General features: G+C 36.7%; 1 protein-coding gene across 3 annotated transcripts in view; it reads right to left on the bottom strand.

Annotated features, from left to right (window-relative positions):
* PRUNE2 (prune homolog 2 (Drosophila)) overlaps positions 1-26,592 on the bottom strand; it is a 217,426-nt gene that overhangs the window by 67,116 nt on the left and 123,718 nt on the right. For all 3 annotated transcript variants that reach the window (XM_012721297.1, XM_012721295.1, XM_012721296.1), the window contains exon 7: positions 1,512-1,673. In XM_012721297.1, coding sequence (XP_012576751.1) covers positions 1,512-1,673 — 162 coding nt within the window. The remainder of the gene's footprint in view (positions 1-1,511; positions 1,674-26,592) is intronic.

Raw genomic sequence — 26,592 nt, 5'->3', positions numbered from 1 at the left:
AATAATGGGCATATTTTTCACACTAGGCTTTGAAATGGCTCTACAGTATCAGTAGAAGTAACAATAACAACTATAGCACTAGTATAGATAGCAATACTAACAATTAGCATTTATTAAGACCTTTTATATGACAGGTACTGTTGTAAGGGTTTTGTACACATTATCTCCTTTAATTCTCACAATAATTTCATTTTTAATTCTCACATGGTAATTTCAGGGTAAGAACTCTTTACTCCCATTTTGCCAAAAAGGAAAACCATAGGAAGGTTAAATAACTTGATTAATAACACACAGTTAACAAGTTATGGAGTCACATTTTGAACTCAGGCAGTTGGGCCACAGAGGCTGAGCCTTAACCAACTATGCTGCCTAGATTAAGAGGGATTCTTCCAAGAGCAGTCTTGGCCCTGTGATGCTCAAGATCTCAAAGAATTGTCTCTCAGCTATGCTGTGGTTGTGGAGGGATCTAGGGAAGGGAGGAAAGAAAGATGGATTCAACTCAAGGCCTTCTAATGTCTTCACTGAGTCTTTTACTTTTGTCTGCTTTAAATCACTGTTTTAAAATTTATTTGTTGATAAAAAGAAATTTAGAGACTACCATATTGGAAGTTAAGGAGACCTAAGTCCTCTCTCTGGGAAATTAATGACTAATGGTAAAATTCAGCTTTGGAAAACAGTGCAGAGCAAAGCAATAAAACAGTCCCATGCTGGCGTTGCAATGCAGAGACGTGTATGGTCACAAAAAGGGTGAAAAATGCATCTGCAGTAGGATCAGGGGGATGTTTCACATTTAGACTTGAGAAAGCAGAAGAAACAAGAACCCCTACTGTGTGTGTGAGGAAAGCCAAGGCCAATCTTTCAGGGACAGCTAGTGAGGACATAGCAAATAAAGCAGTGCAGGCTTTGCCTCTAGTCACTTGCTGGCAAGCAGGATGTCTATTCCTTAGGTGAGGAAAGATTTGTGATGACACACATGTTCTTTGTCCATGTTGCCCATATTATAGTGACTCATGAATGTCCTCATATTAGTTAATACATATTACCTGATATGGTATACTCAGTGTCCTTTTTTGATTAATTTTGTCCTATTGCATCATTTCCAAAGTCTTAACTCTGTTATCGATCTAGAGGATCTGACTGATTACCCAGTCCGACATCCCACAGACAATGATACCTTGTACCATGTGGCCCCCGTATAACTCAGTATCTCTTATACCAAACAGGTATGATAACCTTGTTAGTTACTACTAAGCAGCTGCCTGAAAAGAAAATAATACCCAAAGGATGACTTGCCTTCATTTGTGTAAGAAAAGTGTGTGCTTTTTCTAAAGATTCAATCTAGAAGCAAAATAATAATGGGGGTCTGTTAAAAGACCCCATATGCAAAATACACCTAACATCTGACACTCAACATCAAGGACTTTATCTCTTGGGCCACATTCATTCAGCCACCAATCCATTTCCATCTTCCACTTTGTGTTCTGACATGTGCCTGGTAGGGAGGTCCTTACCTGGCTGCACAGCTCTAAGTTCTCAGAGTACACGGCCACTTGCTGTTTTGGCTGCTGCTGCTCCTCTGACTGAGAGCGGGCCAACAGTATGATGACATCAAAACCGAATTTGTCTGTAAATGCTTTCAAATCACTGGCGATGTTGCTGTGAAACATACAGTTCTGAAAGGACAACAGGAAATCTGCCATTAACATCAAACTGTACTTGGGGAGGTGTTTCACAAAATTGCCCAATCTTATGTATGAAAGACATTTATTATGAGATGTAAATGAAATAAACAATTTTCTTTGAGAAAGTCTGAAAACTTTCATGCTATGGCTTAATGTACAGTTGACCTTTGATCCACATGGGGGTTAGGATCCCAGTAAGTCTTTTGTACTCCTGGGTTCTGCATCCAAAGATTCAGCCAGCGCACACTAGCCTCATAAAAACCACCCTGCGCTGTGCATTCTGACCACTTTGCTAGAAGTTCTCTGCACATATTGAATATCTGAATGCAAACCTTGTAGACTGTATGGATCCTTGAAATTCAAACCAATTGTTCAAGGATCAGCTATGCTTGCTTTGTTTTCCTAAATCAGGAAAGGGAGAATTCCTTGTAATTATTATAAAATATTGTTTAGACAAAAAAGAAATATCTTAACAGTCTGAGAAATTTGTTCAAATATTGACTTTGCAAAACATGCTTTTCCTCCTATTGGCCATTGTATATAGGAAAGTCTGCTGACTATTATTGCAACCTAGCAGTAGGAAAATAGGAGGAAGTTATTGCTCTCTTCCAGAATCGGTTTCCAGTGGTTGTTATTAACTTCAAGCAGAATCCGAGGATGAACCTAGCTGAGTTTTCTGAATACTTCTTTTCCCAGTGTAGAAGGCCAGGAGGTTTGTGCATGTGCTACAATGTCAAATCTGCCTGCTCTATGCAGTAACTAAGGAGAAATGAATACACATATAAAGTGCCCTATGACCATGGGGCACCCAGATCTGTGGCTCACATCATCTATGTAACTATGCTAGCCTTTCAGTCTCCATTAAATGACTGAAATGAGAACCATTTGTCAGTATGACTGTCTTTAAGAAATTCAGTGAAGGCCATATACTAGCCCCTAGCATGATTCCTGAAATATACTCGTTACTTGAGATGTTATTGAATGACTGGAGAGATAACATAAACCAACCTCTGATAAATAATCTTCTACCACAGCATAGAATTATGATCATATATGGTCAGTCAGTTGTCAGACTTTTGTGCTACTTGACAAAAAATCACCATGAATAAAAGTCACTTAAGAGGTAAAAGGAATTCTCTTAATTTAAAAAAAGGATTTATTTATTTATGCATACAGAACTGGGATATAGGCCAGAGGTGCAGGGGCAGTGAGAAGATTCACCAGAGACAGAGTGGGGAGCAGAACAGGTAGATCAATGAAATACACTGCTGAGGAGAGCATCGGGCGGGTCAGGAGAGGTTTGACACACCATGTGGGTCACCTTTGGGGTGGGGGTTGAACTCATACTGAAATGGCTTTAGCTTCTTAGTGCTGTACTTTAACCCTCTGTGCCATCAGGGAGGGCCCTCTCTTAATTTTTAAAAATTTATTTATTTATGCACACAAGAACTGGGGTACAGACCAGAAGTGGGGGATTGAGAGTATGCATCAGAAACAAAACGGCGAGCAGAACAGACAATCAACTGAAGTACACTGCTGCAAGGAGCAATGGGCAGGACAGGAGAAGTCTGCCACGCCATGTGGGTCACCTCCCTGGTTGGGGATCGAACTCGTGCTGCAGTGGCTGTAGAGAGCTTCATAGTGCTGTGGTTTAAACCACTGTGTCAACTGGGAGTGCCCTCTTAATTTTTTCTGATACAGTCATTAGAATTATGCACACAGTTGGTAAAATAGTATAGCACTACAGAAATGCATGCCATAGGAAGTGGGAGCAACATGTACCCCCACTTCTGATAACTGCTGTAAAGAGTTAAATAGTACAGTGTGTTTAAGTGCATTTTTTTCCATGGCCACATCAATATTTTTATGTGATAATTCTTTGAAATGTGTGGATTTTATATTGGTGAATTAGACTGTTCACCGATTACTTAAAATATCCACAATACACTCACTTTGTAATACTGCACTGTTAGATCTCAACGTCAGTGAGACCCCTGAGAAACATCTGTCCTGAGGCAGATGTGGAGGTCAGCCCTCACTAGCTTCCATACCTCCAGGAGTTTTGTTGTCACTCCTGTTGCCACTCCATTACAAGGAAATTTGTATGGGAATTCACAAGGCTACAGGTACACTGCTGAGAATACCAATGTCTTAGAGTACTGGCTTGGTCATGAAAGGCTATGATGTTCAAGTACTTTTGGCAGAATACATTTCAAATGGCACAGTGTCATCTTTCATGTTTGTTGACTGCCCAAGTGTCATAATAACAATCTTTATATAGGTGTGTTTTATAAAATTAATTTAGTTGCAATAACAGAAGACATTTAGAACAGATATTTAGAATAAAGTTTTCTCTTCTTGAACTTCATGTTATCAACAAGGTGCATCTCTTAGTAGATAAAATTATTTTACATCATTATTGGCATTACCCATTATGAATCTGAATACAGACTATCTAGCCATTTTTAAAAGTGAGAGAAGATATGGTTATGAAGGAAAGCAAGGACAGAGAGCAACTACATACATTTTATCTCCAGTGACTGATGCCTTTGATTTTTTTTTATAACCAACTTATGGCAAGGAAGAAGAGGAAATAGAGTTGGCCTCAAAAAAAAGAGGAAATTCTCTTTCAAGGAGGAGCCACTTAGCAATGGACTTGAATAGGCTGCTGGCAGCAAGAACAGCAACTCCAATAAAGCAGTCCTAAAACTATCCTAGAAGATGAGAATGGACATTTCCCTCATGGGCATATACTTTATGGTAACAATTCCCAACATGTCCTCTATGTCCCCCCCAAAAAACAAAAATTCATAAGAGTTGAAAAAATAATTGTATTATGTATATAACACCCCCCAATATGTTTATAAACCCTTGGGTGGTGAGGGAAACCCACATTCCTAAGAGATTTTCACATATAATAGCAATGTTATGCCCCTCTGGCTGGGTGACTCAATGGAGACAAGGCAGGTGTTTCTGGTATTTGAGCACAAAATAAGGATCCAGTTGAATCAGTTTTATTGAAAGCCATATTGTGGAACATTTGCTATTCAAAAATGTTGGCTTAGCAGTAATCTGTTTGGATTTTTGTGTGTTAAAATGATGATTCTAAGATCTTACTAGACTCAAGTTCAGAGGCAGGTGTTGACAAAACCCAGTCATGTGGGAAACACAGAGGTTTTAGGCCACACCTGGACTTACTCAAGTTGAATTTGCATTTCCCAGAAGACCCAGGTGATCTGAATGCACATTAAATCTAAAAACACTGCTCTATAGAGGCATTTGTTAATTGATAAATTTTCCTATGAGCCAATTGTTTGGACACTCTTAATCCTATTACAAGACTGTTATTGACTCTCTCCCTTTGCTCCTTGTTCCTTACAATAGCTTCATCACAAAAAAAAATAATAAAATCACCAGTGGGTGTATATTTGTGGGTGACTTTGTTCGTTCTCATTTAGCAGGTCAAGTATAGGATTCAGGCATCTGTATGTTATTGAGTACCCTTAAGTGATTCTTAAGATCAGATTCTATTGGATTACATTCCCCCAGTCTTCTCTGGGTGGCCCTGCCTTCCATAAGATCAAATGAAATATTGGTAAAAGAAAGATTTGTGTGAATCACTTAGGCATGTTAGAGAAACAAAATTACATTGTACAGTAATCTCAAAACAGATCATCAACCACTATGTCCTATCTACTTAAATAAAAATGTTCAAACCAGATTTGATCTTGCTAGATTTAGGAGTTTCAAGTTTAAGACAGAGTTAAATAAGAGAATGAGTGAGAATCTTCAGGAATCCAGGAGACAGAGTCTGTTTGTTCTGCTTTTATGCTGGTGCTGTTTGTATAGGAGATAATTTATTATTGTCTTCTAGCTACACAGGGAGTCATGTGCTGCTACGACTCTTATGTTGCTGACAAGCTAGGCTGGCCCTGAATAAACAGTACTTCATCACCAATACAACCCAACTGTAGATGCAGGTTGGCGTTTTATTCCCTCCATCTGCCTTCTACCTGATAAATTACTGTTTTAGTTACATATATACAAATACTATTTGTTAATCTGTGCAAATGTCTTTAAAACGTTTCTTCCACCTTAAGTTAAAATGATAGATATATACATCTCCCACTCAAATTGCCAATGGCTTGGAAAGTAAAGGATTCCGCCTTATTTTACCACACCCACCACAACAAACAACCTTCACATTTGAAATATGAACCCTGCCCAAGACTGCTGTGTGAAATTTAGGAAGTTACTTTATTGATCACTGCAAACAGAAATTTTGACAAGCAAAACCCAAATTCTTCCCATCAGAAAGGAAGGCTGGGTATCACTCCCTAGCACCATTCTTTGTCAAAAGACTCAATATTGCACGGGACTATGGTGGTGGCACAGGGGTGATTTGGTGATGGGAAACCCGTGGGGATTACAATTGAGATGAAAAAAAAATTGCAAAATGATGTAAAAATAAACTTTTTAATAAAAAAAAAAGAAAAAAAAAGACTCAATATCATTAATACTTTATAAAGGTGTTAAATCCTTTTGCTTAGATAGTTCCTAGTTTGGGAATCAGTAGGAAAGCCTGGAATGGGAGGGGCAGGGGAAACTGTTTTCAAGCCAAAATTAAAGTGTAGATCTCAAAGGCCCTAAAAAGAGTCTAAAGATCTTGATGACAAAGCATAGGAAAAAGAAATGATATGGTTTTACTCTAACAACTGAGGAAGTGATAGTGTCCAGTATATTTACTTCATTTATGATTGAAAGTGCACTGACAAAGGTAGTGGAAAATTCCATTCAGTCACAAAATTCTATTTTATTTCTTATTCCATTTCTCTGGGGGAAAAAATGCAGTGTATATGCTTTATCCTGCTAGCTTTACTGTATCACAAGAAATAAAAAAGTGATATAAATAATGTCTTGTAACCATTTGAATGTAGATATTCTTTGAGAGGGGACTGGTCCCACACATTGTTTACGTAGTCTACCTCACCTTACCTCCCAAGACCCTCTTCTCAGGTTTCTGCCTACATCATTCCACTGAAAATACTCTTTGAAAGTACCAATTATTTTCAGGGTTTCAAGTCCAAAAATCACTTTCCTGCTTTTACTCTACTTGACTTTGAAGAATCAAGCTCATGAGGTTGATTTGAACCTCTGGAAACACTCCATTCCTTCATTTTCTGACATCACATTCTGTATTTCTCCCAAATCACTGGCTACTCTCCAGTCACCTTTGCTAGTTCATCCTTATTCAACCTCTAAATGTTTATTGCCTCAGACTTGGTTTCCAAACCTTTTTCTCTTCCCAACCACTCAGATTATTTTCAAACTATCTGCCAGTGACAACCAAATCTATAGCCACCTGAATTCTAACCTCATCTATCCATGTAATATTTCCATATAATGATTAAGAAGCATTTTGAATAAAATATAACCCACACACACCCCAGTTTTTTTTATTTCCACATTAAACCACATCACATGCAATCAAGTAATTCAGGTAAAATATCTAGGGATCATCCTTGATTCCTTTCTTTCATCATTTCTCAAATTAGTATATTCTGGTAACTTCACCTCTACAACACACAATAGTTGAAGTCCAAACACTTTTCTCCAGCTTTTCTATTGTCTAAGCTTGAATCACAGTCATCTGCTCCCTGAACTTCAGGGACAGCCTCCTGTTCTACCTGAAGCGACTCTTGTCTCCAGATAATCACTTCTCCGCATTAGGACAGAACTCCTCAAGAATCTAGAACTCTCTTAAAAATTATTAGAAAGTATTATAACTATTGTCTTATTTTTGTAACTTGAAAGACAAAGGTTTAAAGTCTTTGAGATTGAGAGTTCTTAGAAACCAATCAGGAAAAGCAGACATGAAGATAGAAAAACAATTGGAGAACATCAAAGAACATGCACAATTGCAATGCAAATGATCAATAAATATCTGAATTCACTGATAAAGAAAACCTTTAATAATAAAATATTTTTGCTTTTCCCATTATTGATAAATATTTCCAAATGGGCACTCTCAGACGTTATTAGCAGCATATTTTAAACAAATAATCAGATATGCACACATGGTAAGATATGCATGCAATACACATAGCTTTGTTTGTGGACAAAACAATTTACTGAACCAATTCTTTAATAGCTAAAACAATCTAGCCAACCATACAGACATGATTAAACAAATTGTGGAAGTCAAACAAAAGAATATTATACTATCAAAATCAGGCCATCAAAACGTAAGAAAAACACTTGGCATAGTGTTAAATTGGAAATCTGTATCTGTCATTATAAATGAAGAACCTACTTTCTACATGTATTCAAATAATACATTGTGAAATTTAGTAAAGTAAGTTCTCACTTAACAATGAAAAAGTTTTTTAGAAACTAAGTGAAAGAACACACAAGGAAAGCAGATCTTCTGATGGTGTTATTTCATTTAATGTCTACCAGTATTATTATTCCTCATCAATAGTATTAAAAATATGCTCAATGAGGGCCCTCCCTGGTGGCGAAGGAGGTTAAAGCACAGCACTAAGAAGCTAAAGCCACTTCTGCATGAGTTGATCTCTGCCTGCCCCGGAGGTGACCACATGGCTTCGCAGACCTCTCCTGACCTGTCCACTGCTCCCCTCAGCAGTACTTCATCAGTCGGCCTGTTCTGCTCCCCACTGTCTCTCATGGATCCTTTCACCACCCCTGCATCTCTGGCCTATACCCAGTTCTGTATGTATAAATAATCTTTAAAAAAATATATACTAAATGAAATGGTATTATTCAAGTACCTGATGTATACAAAGGACAGTAAGATACTCTGATATTAAAGTTGTCATAATTTGGCCAAATTATCAATCTGATTTTTAATCTAAAATATGATTATGTTCTCCGATTATTTTAGGGTACTGCCTGTAAGACTTATATTAAAGTTTTGGGGCCTACGGACATGAGGTTAACTCTATCACTTGCTGGCTACGCGACATGAATGAGTGATATGACCTCTTCAAGCCTTAGTTTCCTCCTGTGTAAGTGCCCACTTCATACACCTACTGTAAACATCAAAAACATGTATCGAAAGGTTGGTCCTCTGCCCCTGGTATACAATGAACAATGGGTCTCTTTCCTGGTTTTTAAGCTATCAAAAGGTCATTCTGAGGATTCATGGCATTAAACTGACTCACAGAAAATATTTTACAAATTCTTGATATGGGAACTTGTTATTCATATGATTACTTGCCATATATCCTTTACAATATGTGTGAAATTTCAAATAATAATCCTATATATTTTAATGTCATTTAAGTGATTCACATGTGAAATTCCTAGGTAAGAGATACTGAAGTTACACAAGGCTAAACATGAAGCAAAGTCATTTTAAAGTAACATAAGATACAAAACCTATGGCAAAGGGCATCCTTTGCCTAATAAACAGGACTTGTTATCCTCAATTCCAACTTACAGTAAATGAGAGTTTAAAGCTATAAAATATGTGTAGTAGTTTTTCCTTCAGGTAAATCATACGGATAGTCTTTCTCATCATTTCCACCACCTCACCTCCATGTGCCAAGTGACCATTGGAGTTTTTACCCTAATGCTAATGCTTTCTGTTTAGGTCTGGCATAATTTTCAACATATAATACAAAACAGTTGTCTCTCCACCAATCACAAATGAAATATATTGACTAAGACTTCAATCAAATGAAGTAAATTACTTTCTAATGTCATGGGGGATTTATTCCCAGCTTTAGTCTATACATATTTTTTTCTTCTTGCAGGAAATAAATAAATCAAGTAGGCAGATATTGTCTGGAGCTAGGATGCTTATGGATAGAAATCATTACCAAGATTAAAACAAAAGCTTGTACAGCTTCATTTTTGAAATTAGTAAGTCCTACAAACACAGTTTGACAGTCTCTAACTCCCTTGTAAACACAGTGGCCAGCATGGATTGCTGAGTTACTGAAATTTAAGAGTAGAGTTTGACATTTATACTCTGCATGGATTTATTTCTAGACTTAGGACTATTTTTTTTAACATGATATAGGAAAATTGCTGAGGTATGTACACAAATGTTCTAACTGAAAGCTTTATGATTTATGCTACCAAAATTCCATTATGATGTTTAAAATATTCAGCAATAATAAAGTCTGATAATTTTGACAGGAAAATGATTTATGGGAACACAAAATGCATAAATTAAGAGATTTTATTTATTCTGTTTTCATACACTCTTTAATTGGTAAGCAAAGATATTTTCCATGTTTTTACCAGATGTCATATTTTAAAAACTCTGTTGTTCTTATTTTTATAAGCTAGCCAAGGCATTTTAGTAGTATTATACATCACAGTTTTGAAAATAAAAACTGTGGCAGTACATATTATCATTCTTTGTAGCTAAAGAGAAATTCCTTTTCTCCTTTTGTGAATAAATTTTGTGGAAGTTAAAATTTTGTGAAAATTAAAATACTACAATATAAATGAATATGTAATGCATATACACATCAACATAATTTTCACTTAAACCAATAGTATATTGCCTAACATAATTTAATAATGCTCTGCTTCAGTAGTAACATTTTGCTAAGTGCTTTCTACCACACTAAACTTTAAGATGACCTGATGAGGTGGTTAACATCATTTCTGTCTCACATTGAGAAAATTGAGACTTTGGGCGGTTAAAGAACGTTAGCCATGTGAAGAATGGGACTAAAACCTGGCCTGGCTTGATTTGAGATGCTATTCTTGGAGAAAAGTCTTTACCACCAAAGACATTACTAATTATAGTTTCATACAAAAAGCAGATTTTTTTTTTTTGCTGTAGCATGCATTTCTATTTAGTGTTCTCTTGTCACTATAGATAAGCAAGCAGTATCCTTGATTTTAACAAACACTGATAATAAGGTGCTTATTTATTTTTTTGATGAGCCAATATTATCATGATCAATTTTCAGTTTTGAATCTACACCATAAATTGTAAATGTAAACTGATCATATCTAAATTTATGAGCCTAAAGTCAAAAACTTGCCCAAAGTATCTGCTAAATATTGTGATTTTCTTGTAGCAATATCTACTTTTAAAAAGTTGGGCATGCCGGTGTACATAGAAACAAGTGCCTGAGAAAAGGTATAATCACTGTGACCTAGAATTATCCTCATAGTTTTTCTTGGCCTGGTAGCAATGGAAAGTTCCTATTTTGCATTCGTTATGTTAAAATCTCATCATCCAAGTGTGCTCCCAACATCACATTTAATCTTCTCAGAAGCCCAGAGAAAGTAGGGAGCTAGGATTGCAGGAAAGGGGAAGAAAGACAAAAGGACAAAATAGTTTTTATCTTGAGAGAGTATTCATGTTAACAGGAAGAGGCCCATAGTCATCACCATCATTTCAAGTAAAGTCCTCTTGTACAGACAGGATGAGCAAAGACAAAGTAACATATCAACCTGCAGATGCTTTAACTTAGGGCAAGTACATCATTAAGCATTAGAGGAGAAACAGAGTCTTTTAAGCAATTACCCTTATAAGGTCATCATTTAGGTTAAAGATTTTAAGAACAGAGAAGAAAGTATGCACTTATTGAAAATTAAACATTACTGTTTTCATTTTATGAGACAAATATACCTCATATGACTATACCATTAATTATAATAGAAAAAAGAAGAGAGGGAAAGAGAAGAAGTTTAAATTTGGGTGATAATTCAAATGAAAGTACAGATTTAAGTCAAGGAATTTTCTTTATTAAAGTTAAGGAATATTTTTTAATTAAATGGGTTGGTTTCAGATCATCTTGAAGTTAAGTGAGTTGTAATCCTGCCCCACCCTAAAGACAATCATCAGAAGACAACCAAAATTACATCAAAAAACAACTTACTAGAAGGACAGACCTAGGCACACTCACAAATGGCTAACTGTAGATTTGGTGATGGGAAGCCCACAGGGATTCCAACTGAGATGGAAAAAGGCACAAAATGATGTAAAAAATAAACTATTAAATTATTATTTTTTAAAAAAGTGAAAGGGTTCACAACCAGTTAAAACCAAGAAAGTCCACAACACATTAACTAGCTCAACCTAATTTTCATTTTCTTTATGGTCAGAGCCATAAGCAACAAAACTTTTTGATACAGTATGTTTGTAAGGACCCAGTGAGAAAGGGGCCGATTGTGCTTTCACTTACACAGTCTTAAAGTTTGTGAATACTTATAAAGATATCTCTATCAGGACCAATGTGTAGGGGACAATCCAGTCATTAGGTATGTTTTACTTTTCAAATTTTAGAGCCTGGGCAATAATTTAATAATAAATTATCTTTGTACTTGTGCATAGATTTTTAAATAATAACCCTTATTGGCTTGTTTTAACTCATGAGCCTGAACATTTACAACTTTACTTATTTTCATCTGTAAAAAATAAATCATCTAATTTGAAGACAACTGCAAGAAAGCAGAAGACCTATTTTCTCTCTGGGTACCCCTTTCTGATTTATGGAAACCACCAGTCAAATCTCTGGGGTACTGGCTGGGTATGTACATTATACACATTTCAGATTTTTCTAAGTTGTGTCAATATTAACCTGACCAAATGAAGATCAAACTGTCTCTTTTGTTCCTCATGCTCCTCACATGGGGAGCACAATATGGCTCTTGTCAGAGGTGCTTCATCATTTTGGCTCAAGGAAACTGTCAGTACAGTTTGGGATTCGTTCTTCATGGGCAGATATCCTGATGGGTCTAATGAAGCCTTTCTGCTGACAACTCATTTGCTAAAAATACCCAACCATTACCAAGTTTAAGTGGGGGATATGGTTCTATATCCTTTGCTATCTATCCAATAACGTAATTATTCTTTTTTGAAATCTAAAAAATCTACAGACCAAGGAATAGACCTCATACCACCCCTATATGTGTTCTGCTAGTTTCCATTTGCTCACTGATAAACTTTATGACATTCTTAAATTGGAATATAATAGGGTAAACACCAATCTTAGTGCACACATGCAGAGCCAACAGTCTGTGTGTGCCATTTGTTGCAATCGGAGCTAATTACCAGAAACCCCCTCCTGCAAACGGATACTCTGTGGGGTTTGTGGTTTCTTTTCATTTGGAGATGATTATGTGTGGGAAGCTGGAGGAAATTCACTTTCAGGTAAGGACACGGTACTATTGTGCCTTTCTTGGACTCAAGATACAGAAACTTAAACTGGCTTAGAAAAGAGAAAGAAAGTCTAAAGGATTTGGGTTGTGTCAAGGAAGAACTAGGGGGACACCTGGACAGGGAGTGGCAGCAATGTGTTGGTCACTCAACTTTTCCTTTCTCTTATTCTGGCTTCCTTCTCTTCTTAACTGAACAAGTGTCATCCAAGTAGTGGGGAATGGGAGTTTTAGCACACACCTTTCCACTGCAGTCACAGACTAACCTCTTTCTAGTTTGAGTTCTGGTTGTTTCTACTTGTGTTAGGTACTTAGTACTTCACTGAACAATTATAGTAAAAAGATCACAAAACATAGGCATAAAACTCAATATGGGTCAGGGTCACTTTCCAGAAGAGGGATGCTGAGAAGGTAAATCTATAGGTGCATCTCATAGGTATCAAATACCAACAGCTAACATATACAAACATAGTAACATACACACTAATCTACCTGAGAAAACACACATCAATTAATTTCCCCAATTCCCACTATTTTTTCTTTTTTCAGTCAACCAACCCCATTATTGCTAGATACATGATGCTTGGAAAGATAACTTTAGTAATTTAATTACCTTCCACTCTCATCAAGGTTTGAACTCCAGTTAAAAAGAATACTATGCACCAATAGATTTACCTTCTCCCTGGTGGCGCAGCGGGTTAAAGCACTGCACTGAGAAGCTAAAGCCACTTCCTCATGAGTTCGATTCCCGCCTGCCCCGGAGGTGACCACATGGCGTGGCAGACCTCTCCTGACCAGCCTGCTGCTCCCCTCAGCAGTGTACTTCGTCCATCTGCCTGTTTTGCTCCCCGCTCTGTCTCTGGTGGAGCCTCTCGCCACCTCTGAGCCTCTGGCCTGTACCCCAGTTCTGTAAGTACAAATAAATAAAACTTAAAAAAAAAAAAAGAAGAGTGAAGTTAAAAAAAAAAAGAATACTATAAAAAAATATCTGTAATCAAGTCAGGAAAAAAATGTTAAGTCTTTTTTTGTTTTTATTCTTTCAGGTCAATGTAAGGGCCAAATTTTTTTGGCCCCTGAAATATTGAGATGCTCAAATTTCCAAAACACAGACTACCGTTTAAATCAATACTACCTCAATAAAAATAACTACAAAAAAAGAAGAAGAAGAAGAGGAATTTACTTAAAAACAAACAAGGAACCCAGTAACTCTGTGGCCTCTGGTTAGCAGAACCAACTGAAGAACATGCAATGCCTAGGTTGTGGAGTTTGTATTTGGTGTTTCCTATCTTGAGATGTGCAAATTCACAGAGCATCCATCTTTACCACTCATGGCTGCTGCATGTCCTTCAAAGGCAACTGAATGAATGAGAGAATAGTCCTCCAGCAACCATTAGTACCTGGGCCAAAGCTCGTGATTTAGAGAGGTTTTGTGTCTATCTGTCTCTCTATCTTTATCTAAATTCCTGAATTTTGCAATTATTCTCAAATATGCTTTCATTTTCAACCTAAAGGATCACCCAATAAAGCCAATGTACCTACTTAATGGATAGAAGTTTGTAGGGAAGCAACTTTCTTCTCAAAAATCCCTGTTGAACATGTGAATTTCTTATCCCAGCACTGACTTATTGAATAGTAACTTTTACAGGGAAATGCCTCATCTTCAAACTGAGACACTCAATGGGTGAAAAGCTTCCTTCAATTCAAAGATACATACTCTGCTTCAAATGCAGAAAATATGGAGTAGGCTGAAGTTTCCCTTGCTTGGTTCGCTCTACTGTAACACCTGCTCCATCTTCTTAATTTTGCTCACCTCCAAGGTTCCTCTTCCTCTGGAGTACATCCTTTACCTTACATAATTTCTAGTTTGACTCTGAGTCCAAGGGTATGAGGAAATAAGTTTACCCTGGATTGGCACTTATAGAACTAGTTCTCCTTAAGCAAATTTCTAGTTGAGTTTCTGTCACACAAATGCTAAGAACTATGAGTAAAGAGAAATATATACAACTTCTGAACTCTACTACATGACTATGATAAGAGAAATGGACATTTGCAGTAACAGAGGCCACTTCAGGAGAAAGTATTTTCTGCCAAATCATTACTTTTCATGTTTTAGAAACAGAACTCCTGATTTAATTTTCAAAAGGGGGGCTTATTTCTGTATTAGTCATTGCTTAGGGCCAGTCCCATGACAGCTGAAAGCTGAGACACTGAAACACTGAAAGAATTTGTGGGGATTATACCAGCCGATTCCTAGAGGCCACAGGCAGGAAAATAGAAGAAATAACTGGAAAGATGGTCATGGAGACTCAAGGGTCACTTGCTGGGCTGCACCTGCTTAGGAAGGTGCCACTGAACAATGTCAACAGGGAAAGAATAAAAAACTAAGTGTCTTGATACTTAAAAAGGAAAATAAAACTTTATGTCTATGGAGGAAGTTGGCTTTTCTGTGTAAGAAGATAGTAATATTAATTGATGGTCAATTTTTTAGCTAGCACTAAAATAGAAATTAGTGATAGGAACTTAATAGAAGAGAAAGTTGAGGGTCAACTTTCTCCTGAAGTGGAAACTTGAGGAATATTCCACTTATGGCACTATTATTTGATGATAGTAGGAACTGGAACACAAGTTTTCTGAGCTTTGTTCAAGTATATTTATATGTGCCATTTGCTCTCTTTTGAGGTTAGGTGCTAAATATGATATAAACATAAAAGGAAATTTATTTAGTTTAGTAACTAAACTTTCTTTCAATCACATATTTTCTTAAGGTATTCTAAAGAGAAAAATATCAGAAGGTAAATTTGGATAGTCAATGAGAATAATTTATAGCTTCATGTCTTAGTGTGGGAGTGTGTTCAAAAATTTGAATGGAGAAATTCTCTTTACACTTATTTTCAGAAATAGTACAAACACTATGGTGACAGGCATTCAGGAGTATTGGCATTGGTGTGCGATAAAGCATATACATATTGCACAATGAAGCAAACTATTATATGATGTGCCTTGTGTTATAGATGACCTCTGGTCTAGTGCTTAAAAGAAAGAGGGTACTGACCTTTACAAAGACAAAATGAAAAAGAAATAGCTAAATAATCTTTGAGTGACTTCATCTTTGAGCTTTCCAATATTCCTCATCTGAATTGGCAACAGAGGAGGTCTAAATGGAAGCCATGATAGCAATACCTTCTCGTCCAATAGAGGTTCTGAAAATCATAAGCCTTCCTGTTTTCCACCAGAAACATGAAAGGCCACATAGGTGGCAGATCAGAAAGCTTTGTGGGAAAGATATGAAGTGGTAAATAAACAGGCTGCCCCTGTTATAGACAGACTCACAAAACTCATCTGTCGCCAGTAGCAACCTAAGTCTTTTCATGTGTAACTGTATCCCTTCTTGATGATAGAAAACTGAGAAGCATGCTCATCTGTAGGCTCACTGTAAATAGAAGGCACCTTGTGCCTTCTCTTCTTTATTTAAAGGTAAAAGTCTATAAGTAAACTGCCAGGTTGGTAAATCTAGGAATTATCAAGCTTCAGCAGTTGGTTGCCTCCAGCCCCATCCTTTCTCAGGAGGGGCACAGATGATCACTCAAACCAAGCTCAATATTGAATCTCTGGCAGTGCTTTACTACTAACATCAGGAGAGCAGACATTTATATAAATTGCTGTAGGGTGCCCATAAGCATGTAAAGCTCAAGACCATATAAGAATACTATAGGTCCAGGACTCAGAACCTCACCAAGAGCTATCTACTTTAGGAACATAGCCTCAGGTATAAATTTACATGCAATAATTCATATTCTACCAAATAAATCCCAGGCAAACAAAGTAATACAAAAACACATTTCCTGCTGTCAAGAAAATTTCTGGCAAAATTAATCAACCATTCATCCATTCAGGCTCTTTGCATACCCTTTTGTCAAAGAGGGAATACTAAGAGATTTCTTTTCTCTTCCATGCACTCATTTCAATGAATTGAAGAATCCATCAAGCTTGAGTTGATTTATTGAACTGTCTCTTAGCTCAGCAGTACAACTACAGCAAATGAACTGGTAACTTCTCCTAAAACCAGCAGTGATTCAATTCAATAATATCTGATTTATTTAACTCTTTATAATTCCAGATTTAACTTATTCCTGCATTGCAGCCCTAAGCATACTGCTTTTCAGCCTATTTTGATCAGACGCAGCCTATTTTGAAACTGCACAAATGTTTGGAAAAAACCTTACACATTTGCCTGCCTTATTTTGTATTCTGATAGCACTAATCAAAACTTAAAAATTCTAAGACTTCTTCCTTTAAAAGACTATGAGAGCACTTTTGTATTAGGTAATTTTAAAAAGAGGTTTCTTTAAGATTGTTTATTCTGTTGGTTAATACTTAACATTAACATTCAATGACTGTTTTGGCTCAAAACACTATGACACAGATACCTTATTTCTGTTTTATTTTAATCATTCTACCAGGTGAGAGGAATCACTACAAGGAGATATTTAAGACACTAACATTAGCAAGACATGAAGTCGACTATTTAAATAAGTGTTTTCTCACCAAACCTTGTCCACTGAACCCCAGAGAGCCCATTTATCACATACTAGCTTTGCATTTTTCTTTCCAAAGTTATACGACCTTTGCCTATTAGATTTCATTAACGGGGCACCATACAAGGCTCCTTTGCACATGACAGGATAGAAAGCTCAACATCCTCGCCTGAAGGATTTGTGGGAACAAGCTCATCTTCAATCTTTGTCCCTGGGAGGCACTTTTAACACCTGCCAACCACAGCACTATCATCAGAAAAACATTTAGAGATTTATCTTCGGGCTGGTAATTATAGGAGATAATTTGTTTGGAGTATGGATAAAGTTGGTCTAGCATAAACAAACTAGAGTCTCAAATTACATGAAGAACATCATTAACTATTGATTTAACCACTGCGGGTCTGCTCAGTGACACTTTTGAGATAATGGCAGGTCCCTATGACACAGGTTTGGCTTCGAAATTCTTTTGAGTTCAGGGGTGCATTTTACTGCCTGCTCAGCATCATCCTGACTTTTTTCATGCGCTTTATTTTGCGGTTCCAACTTTAAGTAACCTCTGTTTAGAACCGGAACATTAATTATTAGTTGTCATATGTTAGAATTCAAGATATTTTGCTTCGGGACGACATTTTTAGAAGGACAAAGTCAAAGGCATCATTTAATACACCACTTTTTACTTCATACAGCTCTTCACATTATCTGAACAGAGCCTATAACCACCTTATAAAGAAGGCAAAACTGACTTTCAGTCCTTTCCATAAATGAAACAAAAATGGAGGGAGGGAGCTAAGGGCTTGAGAACCTCAACCAAACGACATTGTGAAGGGTTTTTTTTAGGATATTCCACTTTTCTCATTGTTAGGAATGACAAAGTGCTTCAAATTGCCTCAAGGAAACAAGAGCAGCCATTCACCTCTTTGTCTTTAAGAAGATACTTAGAAGAAGGAAGGTTAGAGGTGACTCTGTATACAAACCTGTCTTCCACTGAGAACATCAACTTGTAGAAATGAAACAAAGACCCAAGGGTAGGAGAAAAGTAATGTGGATAAATATATAGATAATATGAGAATAAATGCTATTGTTCCTGCTTGGGATACCAGTTATAGCCAATACAGCGTTGTCTTAGGACATGCAGTATGAAGAGTTACAGCCTAACATTCATGGTTTAAAAGAGAGCATATATATACTCAATAAGCACTACATAAAAATAATGCCTTAATATTTTTATTGCCATTATTCATAATGATTATAATGATTACTATGCTAGGGAAGCCTCCCTTAAATATAAATATTTATGCAACAAAACGTGTTACATAAGAGGAACAAAGACTATACACATCAAATAAGAGTTTGGTGTCAAGGTTTCTTTTAAATCCTAGGGTTTTCAGAGTTTGGGTAATTTCACAATAGCAGATGAGAAACTGTAAAGTTGGGCTCATTGTCAATAAAATGTTAAATACTGAATATCCATTGTTCAGTGAAAAAATACTAGTGAGCACTTCTAATTACAGGCTGAGAAAAATTTAGAATTAGGGATTGAGAAGTCATCTGGAGTCTGAGTGACAATCTAAAGGAGAGCTCCGGTTAATGTAACTCCGGTTAATGTAAACTCCAGTTAATGTAAACTCAATTAATTCTAACAGTGAACTGGCCATAATTTATTTTTATTTTCTCAATGAAAATAATTAATGGTTCCCAAATGCTCATTAGAAATGCTTTACTTGCTTAAGAATACTCTTTAAATCCTGTATACTTAAATATTTTCATAGTTAAAGTTTAAATTTTTATATTTAATTAGAAATATCTCAACTAGTGATCAAGGTAGATATTCAAATTCTCATAAGTTATGAGGACAGGTGTTGATGATTCAAGTTTTTATGTTAGAGTTTTAAATTTTATTTTTATTAAAAAAATCACTAATTCATATCTCATGTATCTGTATTTCTCACTTCTTTGCATTTGTATTTATCTGAATTAGTAAAGTTTGAATTCTTTCCTAATGCTAGGACTACATTCAGGTTTCAAAATGGACTTAATAGTCAAATCTTAATGATTAAGGTTACTCATAAAAATTCTAAAAAGTAATTTATGTGTATGAGCCAGATAATTCCATTGAGTATGTAGCAGTTGCTGACCATATACAAATGTCTGTGCATACAAGTAGCTATCAGTTAGTTTTCAGAGCAACTATACTATAGCAGTTTTAGTTAGTTGACAGTATCAACTATCAAAATAGCATCATTTTTTATGTGAGTCTTCTTGAAAGAATAATATTTTTTAACTTTGATCTCTTTTATTTTATATTCTCTACTGTGTTGCCCTGTGTATGCTCAGTATAGTCATAAAAAGAGTGTCTTGGGGCCCTCCCTGGTGGTGCAGCGGGTTAAAGCACTGCACTAAGAAGCTGAAACCACTTCTGCATGAGTTCGAGCCCCGCCTACCCCGGAGGTGACCACATGGTGTGACAGACCTCTCCTGACCCACCCACTGCTTCCCTCAGCAGTGTACTTCGTCGATCTGCCTGTTCTGCTCCCCACTCTGTCTCTGGTGAAGTCTTTCGCCACCCTGAGTCTCTGGCCTGTACCCCAATTCTGTATGCACAAATAAATCTTTAAAAAAAAAAAGAGTGTCTTGGAATAGGTAGTAGCCAAGAGCACCAGCAACCGACTAATAAGCCAGAAAACAGTTAAGAAAGCATATGTAGAAATTTAATAGATGACAACTGTGGAATATCTAAATCCATGGGAAATTGAGTGTTTTGACTTACAAATGGTGTCAACATAATGGTTACATGCCTAGAGAAGAATGCTAAAATAGATTCCAGATGCATTAAAAATCTATGTAAAAAAATGTTAAGTAATAAGCTACTCGAAGAAAAACAAGAAGACTCTATAATCCTCTTCTTGGCAGAGCTTATTAAGAATAGTAAAATACACAAAGACCATGAAGGAAAAGAGACACAATCAACTACATACAATTTAAATATTTAAAAACTGTAAGTTAACATATTGTAAACAAAGTCAAAAGATAAATGATGGACTGGAAAATTTATGTCTCACTCATAATAAGCCAATGTTAAACTCTAGTATACATATCCTTCTCCAAAGAAATAGATTGGAAAAAGGCTGAATAACCCAATTGAAAAATAGGCATAAGAAATAAGCTTGCAGCTGAGAGGAGGAAATAAGGTCCATGAATATATGGAAAAAGTTTCAATCTCACACATAATCAAGGAAAAAATCAAATGAAACACAAATGAGGTAACCTTTTTCCTTAAAATTAATTATCTAAAATTTTAAAGTGAGAAAATACCTAGAACCTCTAAGGATAGGGAAATACCATTTTCTTAAATCTAGCTTATGCAGAATGTGGAGTACAACAAAATTTGGGGAAATAATCTGGCACTATTAATATTAAAAATAAAGATTACTATGATTCAACAACAGTTTTAAGAAATTATGTTATAAAAGAAATGCTATGTATGGATATATGCAAGAGGACTATTAATGCAGCATTGTTTCATAGAGGCAAAAAGTTGGAAAAAGTCTATGGAAGCACAAAAGTCTATTCCCACAAAAGAATAGTCATATCCCACTCAACCACAGAAAGAACAGCATCAGAAATTAAAAGACTGAGTTAGACATAGATTATTTTTCTTGACATAATGTAAAGAGAAAAAGGAAATTCCCCAAATGTATATAGTAGGATTCCATTGTTATCAGCATAATTACATATTCCATAAATCATAAATGTTTCCATATACATGTGTATGTCTGTTTGCAATTATGTAAACACAGAATTTGTAATTTTACTTACCTTGAGAAAAGGTAGATGGGGGTTTAAGAGTAAGATACTTAATGTCTTACTCTATATCATTTTTTAACAGAAAACAAACAGGTACATTTTTGTGATTTAAATATATGATAAAGGGAAAATGAGAGAATAATAAGTTTGCCTTTGTTTTATCCTGTAGAATCTGGGTAATATGCCCAAGTTTGTCTAAGTGCACTAATAAGCACTTGTGGTTATGAGAGTTAACTGAGGCGCCTTCAGCAACTCATTTGTTAAAACAGTCAGTTCCTTCTGAACGAGATGCAAGTCATTATCTACCCAAACAAGAAAAAACTCTGCAGATGTGTCTCCAATGCCATGTTCAGAGGCTGTGTTATGATAATCATTTATTCAGTTAGCAAATATTATTGTAAGATTTCAAATAGGCAAGCCAAACATTCCAAGGTCAAAACAATAAAGGAGTTGAAGTTAAATCACTCACTAGAGGAATGACTAGGGAAAAATCCTTCCAGAACAAAGAGTGGACCATGGAAGAGGTCAATCAGTAAAGGGATGCCTCACTGTGATGGGTCTAGGAACATGGAAGATCACCCAATGGGGGTCTTGTTTACCCATGGACAGGGTCATCTGCTCCTGGTATGCATCTCCACAGGAATCCCTCATCACACCTCTTCCATATTCAGTCTTCAACCCAAGCAGCCCCATACACATCCCATTCTAAACCTTGGATTGTGAGATTGAGTATAAACTCACCAACACTGTTAATCTGGATCAAAAGGTGTGCACACCTTTTAATGCACTGCCCTCTAAATGCCCACAGTGTTCCCCATATGGTAGATTATCTTTCCTCTTCCTTACCTTACTCTTACTATCAGCCCTGTTAGTTTAGTCCTCTTTGGAAAAGAATCTCTGACTCTTGGGATTCATCCCAATGTAGCTCTTAGCTTTTACTAATATATTCACCATGGTAGTGTCCCACCCAGGCTCTACTCCATCAGGGACCTTGTATGCAGAAATCAGAACAAAAGATGCTCCCAAACATTCTATGCAGTGATGAGTTACTTTAATTGATTCTTCACAGCTGTGTCAGCTTCAGCTAGATATGGCTTTTCTCCAGGAGGGTCAAGCCCCAGACTGTCCCAGTCAAGATGCCATGCAGCTGATGTTTCAATGAGTCCTGATTTGGGTTTATGTTCTGCCTTCTAGCAAAGCAGAAACAAAAACAGTAGTGGGTACCTATTGCTTTGCCTAGTACCTTTATTTGTTGTTGTTGTTAACAGATCCTTTTCTCTGGCCACAGGATAGACAGGTAATCCAGAATAGATTAATCATTATAGTATTCTCTTTTTACTACCCCGTGGTGACAGAAAAGAGGTGTATGTATCTTTAGATCAATTAGTGCCCTTCAGACCTTGGAAAGAGAAACATAGAACTACTGACAACCCCTGTACTGAGAATGAGAGGATAAGGGGGATTCAGAAGCAAGCAAAGGTAGGAGGTGGGAGAGAGTTCATGGTTTAGTAGTATGAAACAGAGGAACACCCCCATTGGTTTTGCTCAACTAGAATCACATTGGCTTACTGCTTTTGTTTGTTTTTTAAACCAGAGTCCTAACTAATACAGGAAGTAATATTAGTTTAGTTTTGTAAGTACCAGAAATTGTACTGGATCCTTTATACATATTCACTCACTTTCAGTTATCTTCCACAACAGTTCTATTATCTTCCCATTTTATAGGTGAGGTGACTGGATCTGAGAGGGGACTAGCAACTTGCCTCACACCATACAGGTGGTCAGAGGAAGATGTACATTTCAAACTCAGTTCTACTGGACTCTAAAACTTTTCCCTCTGCTTCATTACTCTAAAACTTTCCCCTCTGCTTCATTACATAGCTTCTGTAGCAGAACCTATTTCTATATGTAGGAAGACAACATCTCTTCTTCAAGGGAAGAAAATCAACTGACTCCCTGAGAAAAATGGGTTCTAGAAGGGAGCTCCCAAGCAACAGTGCTTATCTATGGCTACAAATCTCTTTTGGGCAATTCTCTTTGAAGCCAGCTCTTTTGTTTCCCTCAGCTCCTACTCTTCTCAGAATGCTCCACTTCTTTTAATCTAGTGTTCTAACCAAAGAGCTGACACTTCCTTTCACCAGAAAGGCCTTTTCCTCTAAGATAATGAGGGGAAACCTTGATGTTTGAGGGATTACTCATTCGATGAAGATCAGAAAGTAAATGTCCTTGCTTGCCATGCAGGACAGTTTTCAGTTTAACTGGAAAGATATAGAAGAATTTTAAGAAGGGAGCAGGTGATTATGTAATCAAAATAAGTCAGAAAGGAGAATACCTCCCAAATTCCTACTGAATTCAAGGTTGAGGGTAACAGCCACAAAGGCCAGCAGCATAAAAGTCTGACCATCACTTTTCCTACAATCATAAACCAATACTCATATGTGGCATATAAATAACTAAAGCAAAAGAACAAAACAAACACAAATCCTAAGATTCTGATAACAAAATGGTAGTAGAAGAGGAGGCGAGGGAAGTGAGATAAATGGGTAGAGAAGGTCAGATAACAGTGGTGAATGGCAACTAGACCCTGGTGGTGGCAGGTGTGTGGTATATACTTTAATAGACATATGAAGTGATATTCCTGAAACTTAGGTAGGATCACTGTTATGCCAGCAGCCAGGCGGAGGGTGGACAGGCTGGCAAACTCCAGCCCCAGCAAATCTATATGTTTTTCTATTTGGGCTCTCTCTTGGCTTTCTTTCATGGTCTCTCCTCATAACTGTCACTCCTCATCTCAAAGCCTCTCTGCCCTAGCTGTTTTCTTGTCTCTGAATGACACTGCCCTTCTAGGCTCAGCTTTAAGGCCCACGCATGCACATTTATGCACGCCCACACCACACTCAGGTCCACAGTCAGGCACGCATGCCCCATGCCCATGCTCTCAAATTCCTACTGCTTTCAAGGCAGCAGTTAGTAATAGCCACAAAGGCCAGCAGCATGAAAAACTGACCATCACATTTCCTACAATCATAAACCAATACTAGATCAATAAAAAAGAGAGCCAGGGAGAAGAGTCCAGGGAATGGTTGCATATGCATCTGGAATGCAGTAATAGCATTCTAGAGATGAGCTGTAGTCAAAATTAGAAAGCCAGTTTCTAGAAGGTACCTTACAAGTTTCCCTGTCAGAGCCACAACTTGCAGGTAGTGCTGAGTTTGAGTGTCTGATGAAAAGGGGAGAAAGCTGAAACCTAACCTGTGATTCAGGCCATGATCTGCTCTTGTGAGTGAGATTCTTGTGGTTGGAGTGCTATTAAGTAAAGGAAGAGGTCTTGCCCTAACTTCTTTCACAATGGCATGCATTGGCCAGTGTAAATCTTATACACACACACACACACACACACACACATCATATATATACTCTAAAAGGACAGGTTTATTAGAAAAAGGAGAAAGAAAAAGAGAGATACCAGCCTAGTCACAGGTGACAGGAGAGCTGCCTAGCAGAAGTCTTGATTATTACACTCCGGGTCAAACAAGATGAAGGACTGAACTAAGGCAGTGGCAATGGGATGCAAAGGGGTGACAAGTTCATGTTTGATTTGTTGAATTTGAGGGCTTCATGACCAAGAAAGCTATATGATAGCCATCCGAAGATATACTTAGGTTGTCAAAAAATTAATGGAAGGTCTAAAAATGTAATTTAGGAAGGTACTAATGCATACCCAAGGGATAGTTTGTGAGGCTCTATGGACAGAGATTGCATCTATGCTGCAAAATATAAAAGGCATGGAAATTTCCTGGTACTTACTGAGTTACATGTACTAGGAGACAACTATAAAGTATAAAAAAAGAAATGATTAATGCTTAACAGAAGGTTCTGCTGTATAAACTTGCCAGTTTTTTTGAGTCCACACATTAGCCCACCTAAATCTATACCCATAACATACTCATCATGCAAGAGAAGTTAAACTTCCCTTTTGCCTCACAAATAGCTAAGCAGACTGGATGGATATAAACAGCTGTTCTTTGCAAGAATGCTAGATATTCTTCACTGACAGATGGCAGCAATCCCCTAGGACACACACACACACACACACACACACACACACACAGAGAGAAAACTTAGTAAGGTCAACAACATTGATATCCATCAATGAAGGTCTTAAAATTTAGAATCAGGAGAAATTAAAAACATACTTAAGTTATTGTTTTTTCTGGGCTCAATGCCAGCACAGATTTTATTTTGGATAGTTGCTATGAACAAAAATACTTTCCATTTTAATTTCAGTTTTAAAGAGTAAGTGATAATTTGTCATAGTCAGTTCATTAAGTGATTGTTCTATATACCTCAGACTCCCTTCTGCCCTTGTCACAGGGAGTACAAGAACTTTAAATTTGTCTCTTCTTGGGAAGAACACCAGACAAACACATAATGGAATGTGGCAGAATGATGGGTTTTGTTTGTTTTGGTTTTTGGTTTGTTTAAATCACCATATTTGGGAACATTTCTTATATGAAATATTACTAGAAGTTCTTACTGATCCCTACAACCTCCAGCCAAAATAAAAAAGCTAAAAGATTTGGCTATGTAATTATTGTGATAGAAAATAGGGATACCTGGATCATTCTGTGCAAAACGCTACAAATCAGAAAATTAGTAATGCTTTTCAGAGCAGTGGACTTTCCTTCTACTCAATTTAAATGTAGAGAATTATCAAATCTAGGTTTCAGAAAACCCACACCCCCAGTTGGTGACACTCATTTAAATTTGTTCTTCCCAAGAGAGAATGGATAGAATCTTATGATTTCAGAATCTAAATGAAAGCATAATTGAATGTTAGGTTTAAGATGTGTCCTACAGTCCATTTAATTTAATCCGTTACCCAATTATTAAAATTCTTCTTTCCTCATTCTGCCAAGTGGTTGAGAAGCCTGGGATTGAATGCTTCCACTGAGACATTTTGATCACCTGAGATGACTCACTTCTCTTTGGATAGGACTACTAGCAAGTTTTTCTTTATATGAAGGCAAAATTGCCTTCTAAACATTGCATATTGGTTTTAAGTCTCCTAAATACTGATAATATGATGATACTAGTGCTTACAATATGGCAGGCATCGGTATAAGCATATCACCTGGATTAGTTAATTCATTTGTCAATATAATCCTTTTGAATAAGTAAATATTGGTATTAATATTATTTCCACTCTATGGAGATAAGAGACTGAGTCACAGAAGAATTAAGTAACTTTCCCCAAGTCCATAAGTTTAAAGTGGTGGATCCAAAATTTATAGAGTCCTAGCTTAATATTTAATAAACCAAAGGCTGATTAGCCCAATCTTGAATATTTGAAAGGAACCCTTGGGCTTCCCTTTGAAAATTCTGATACAAAGAGACAACTGTTGATTTAAACATCGCCT

Source organism: Condylura cristata, unplaced genomic scaffold (genome assembly GCF_000260355.1).
Source record: "Condylura cristata isolate star-nosed mole 26May11 unplaced genomic scaffold, ConCri1.0 scaffold00006, whole genome shotgun sequence".
Lineage (NCBI taxonomy): Eukaryota > Metazoa > Chordata > Mammalia > Eulipotyphla > Talpidae > Condylura > Condylura cristata.
Note: the sequence above shows the minus strand (reverse complement) of the source record. Positions and strands in the feature narration are given on the sequence as shown.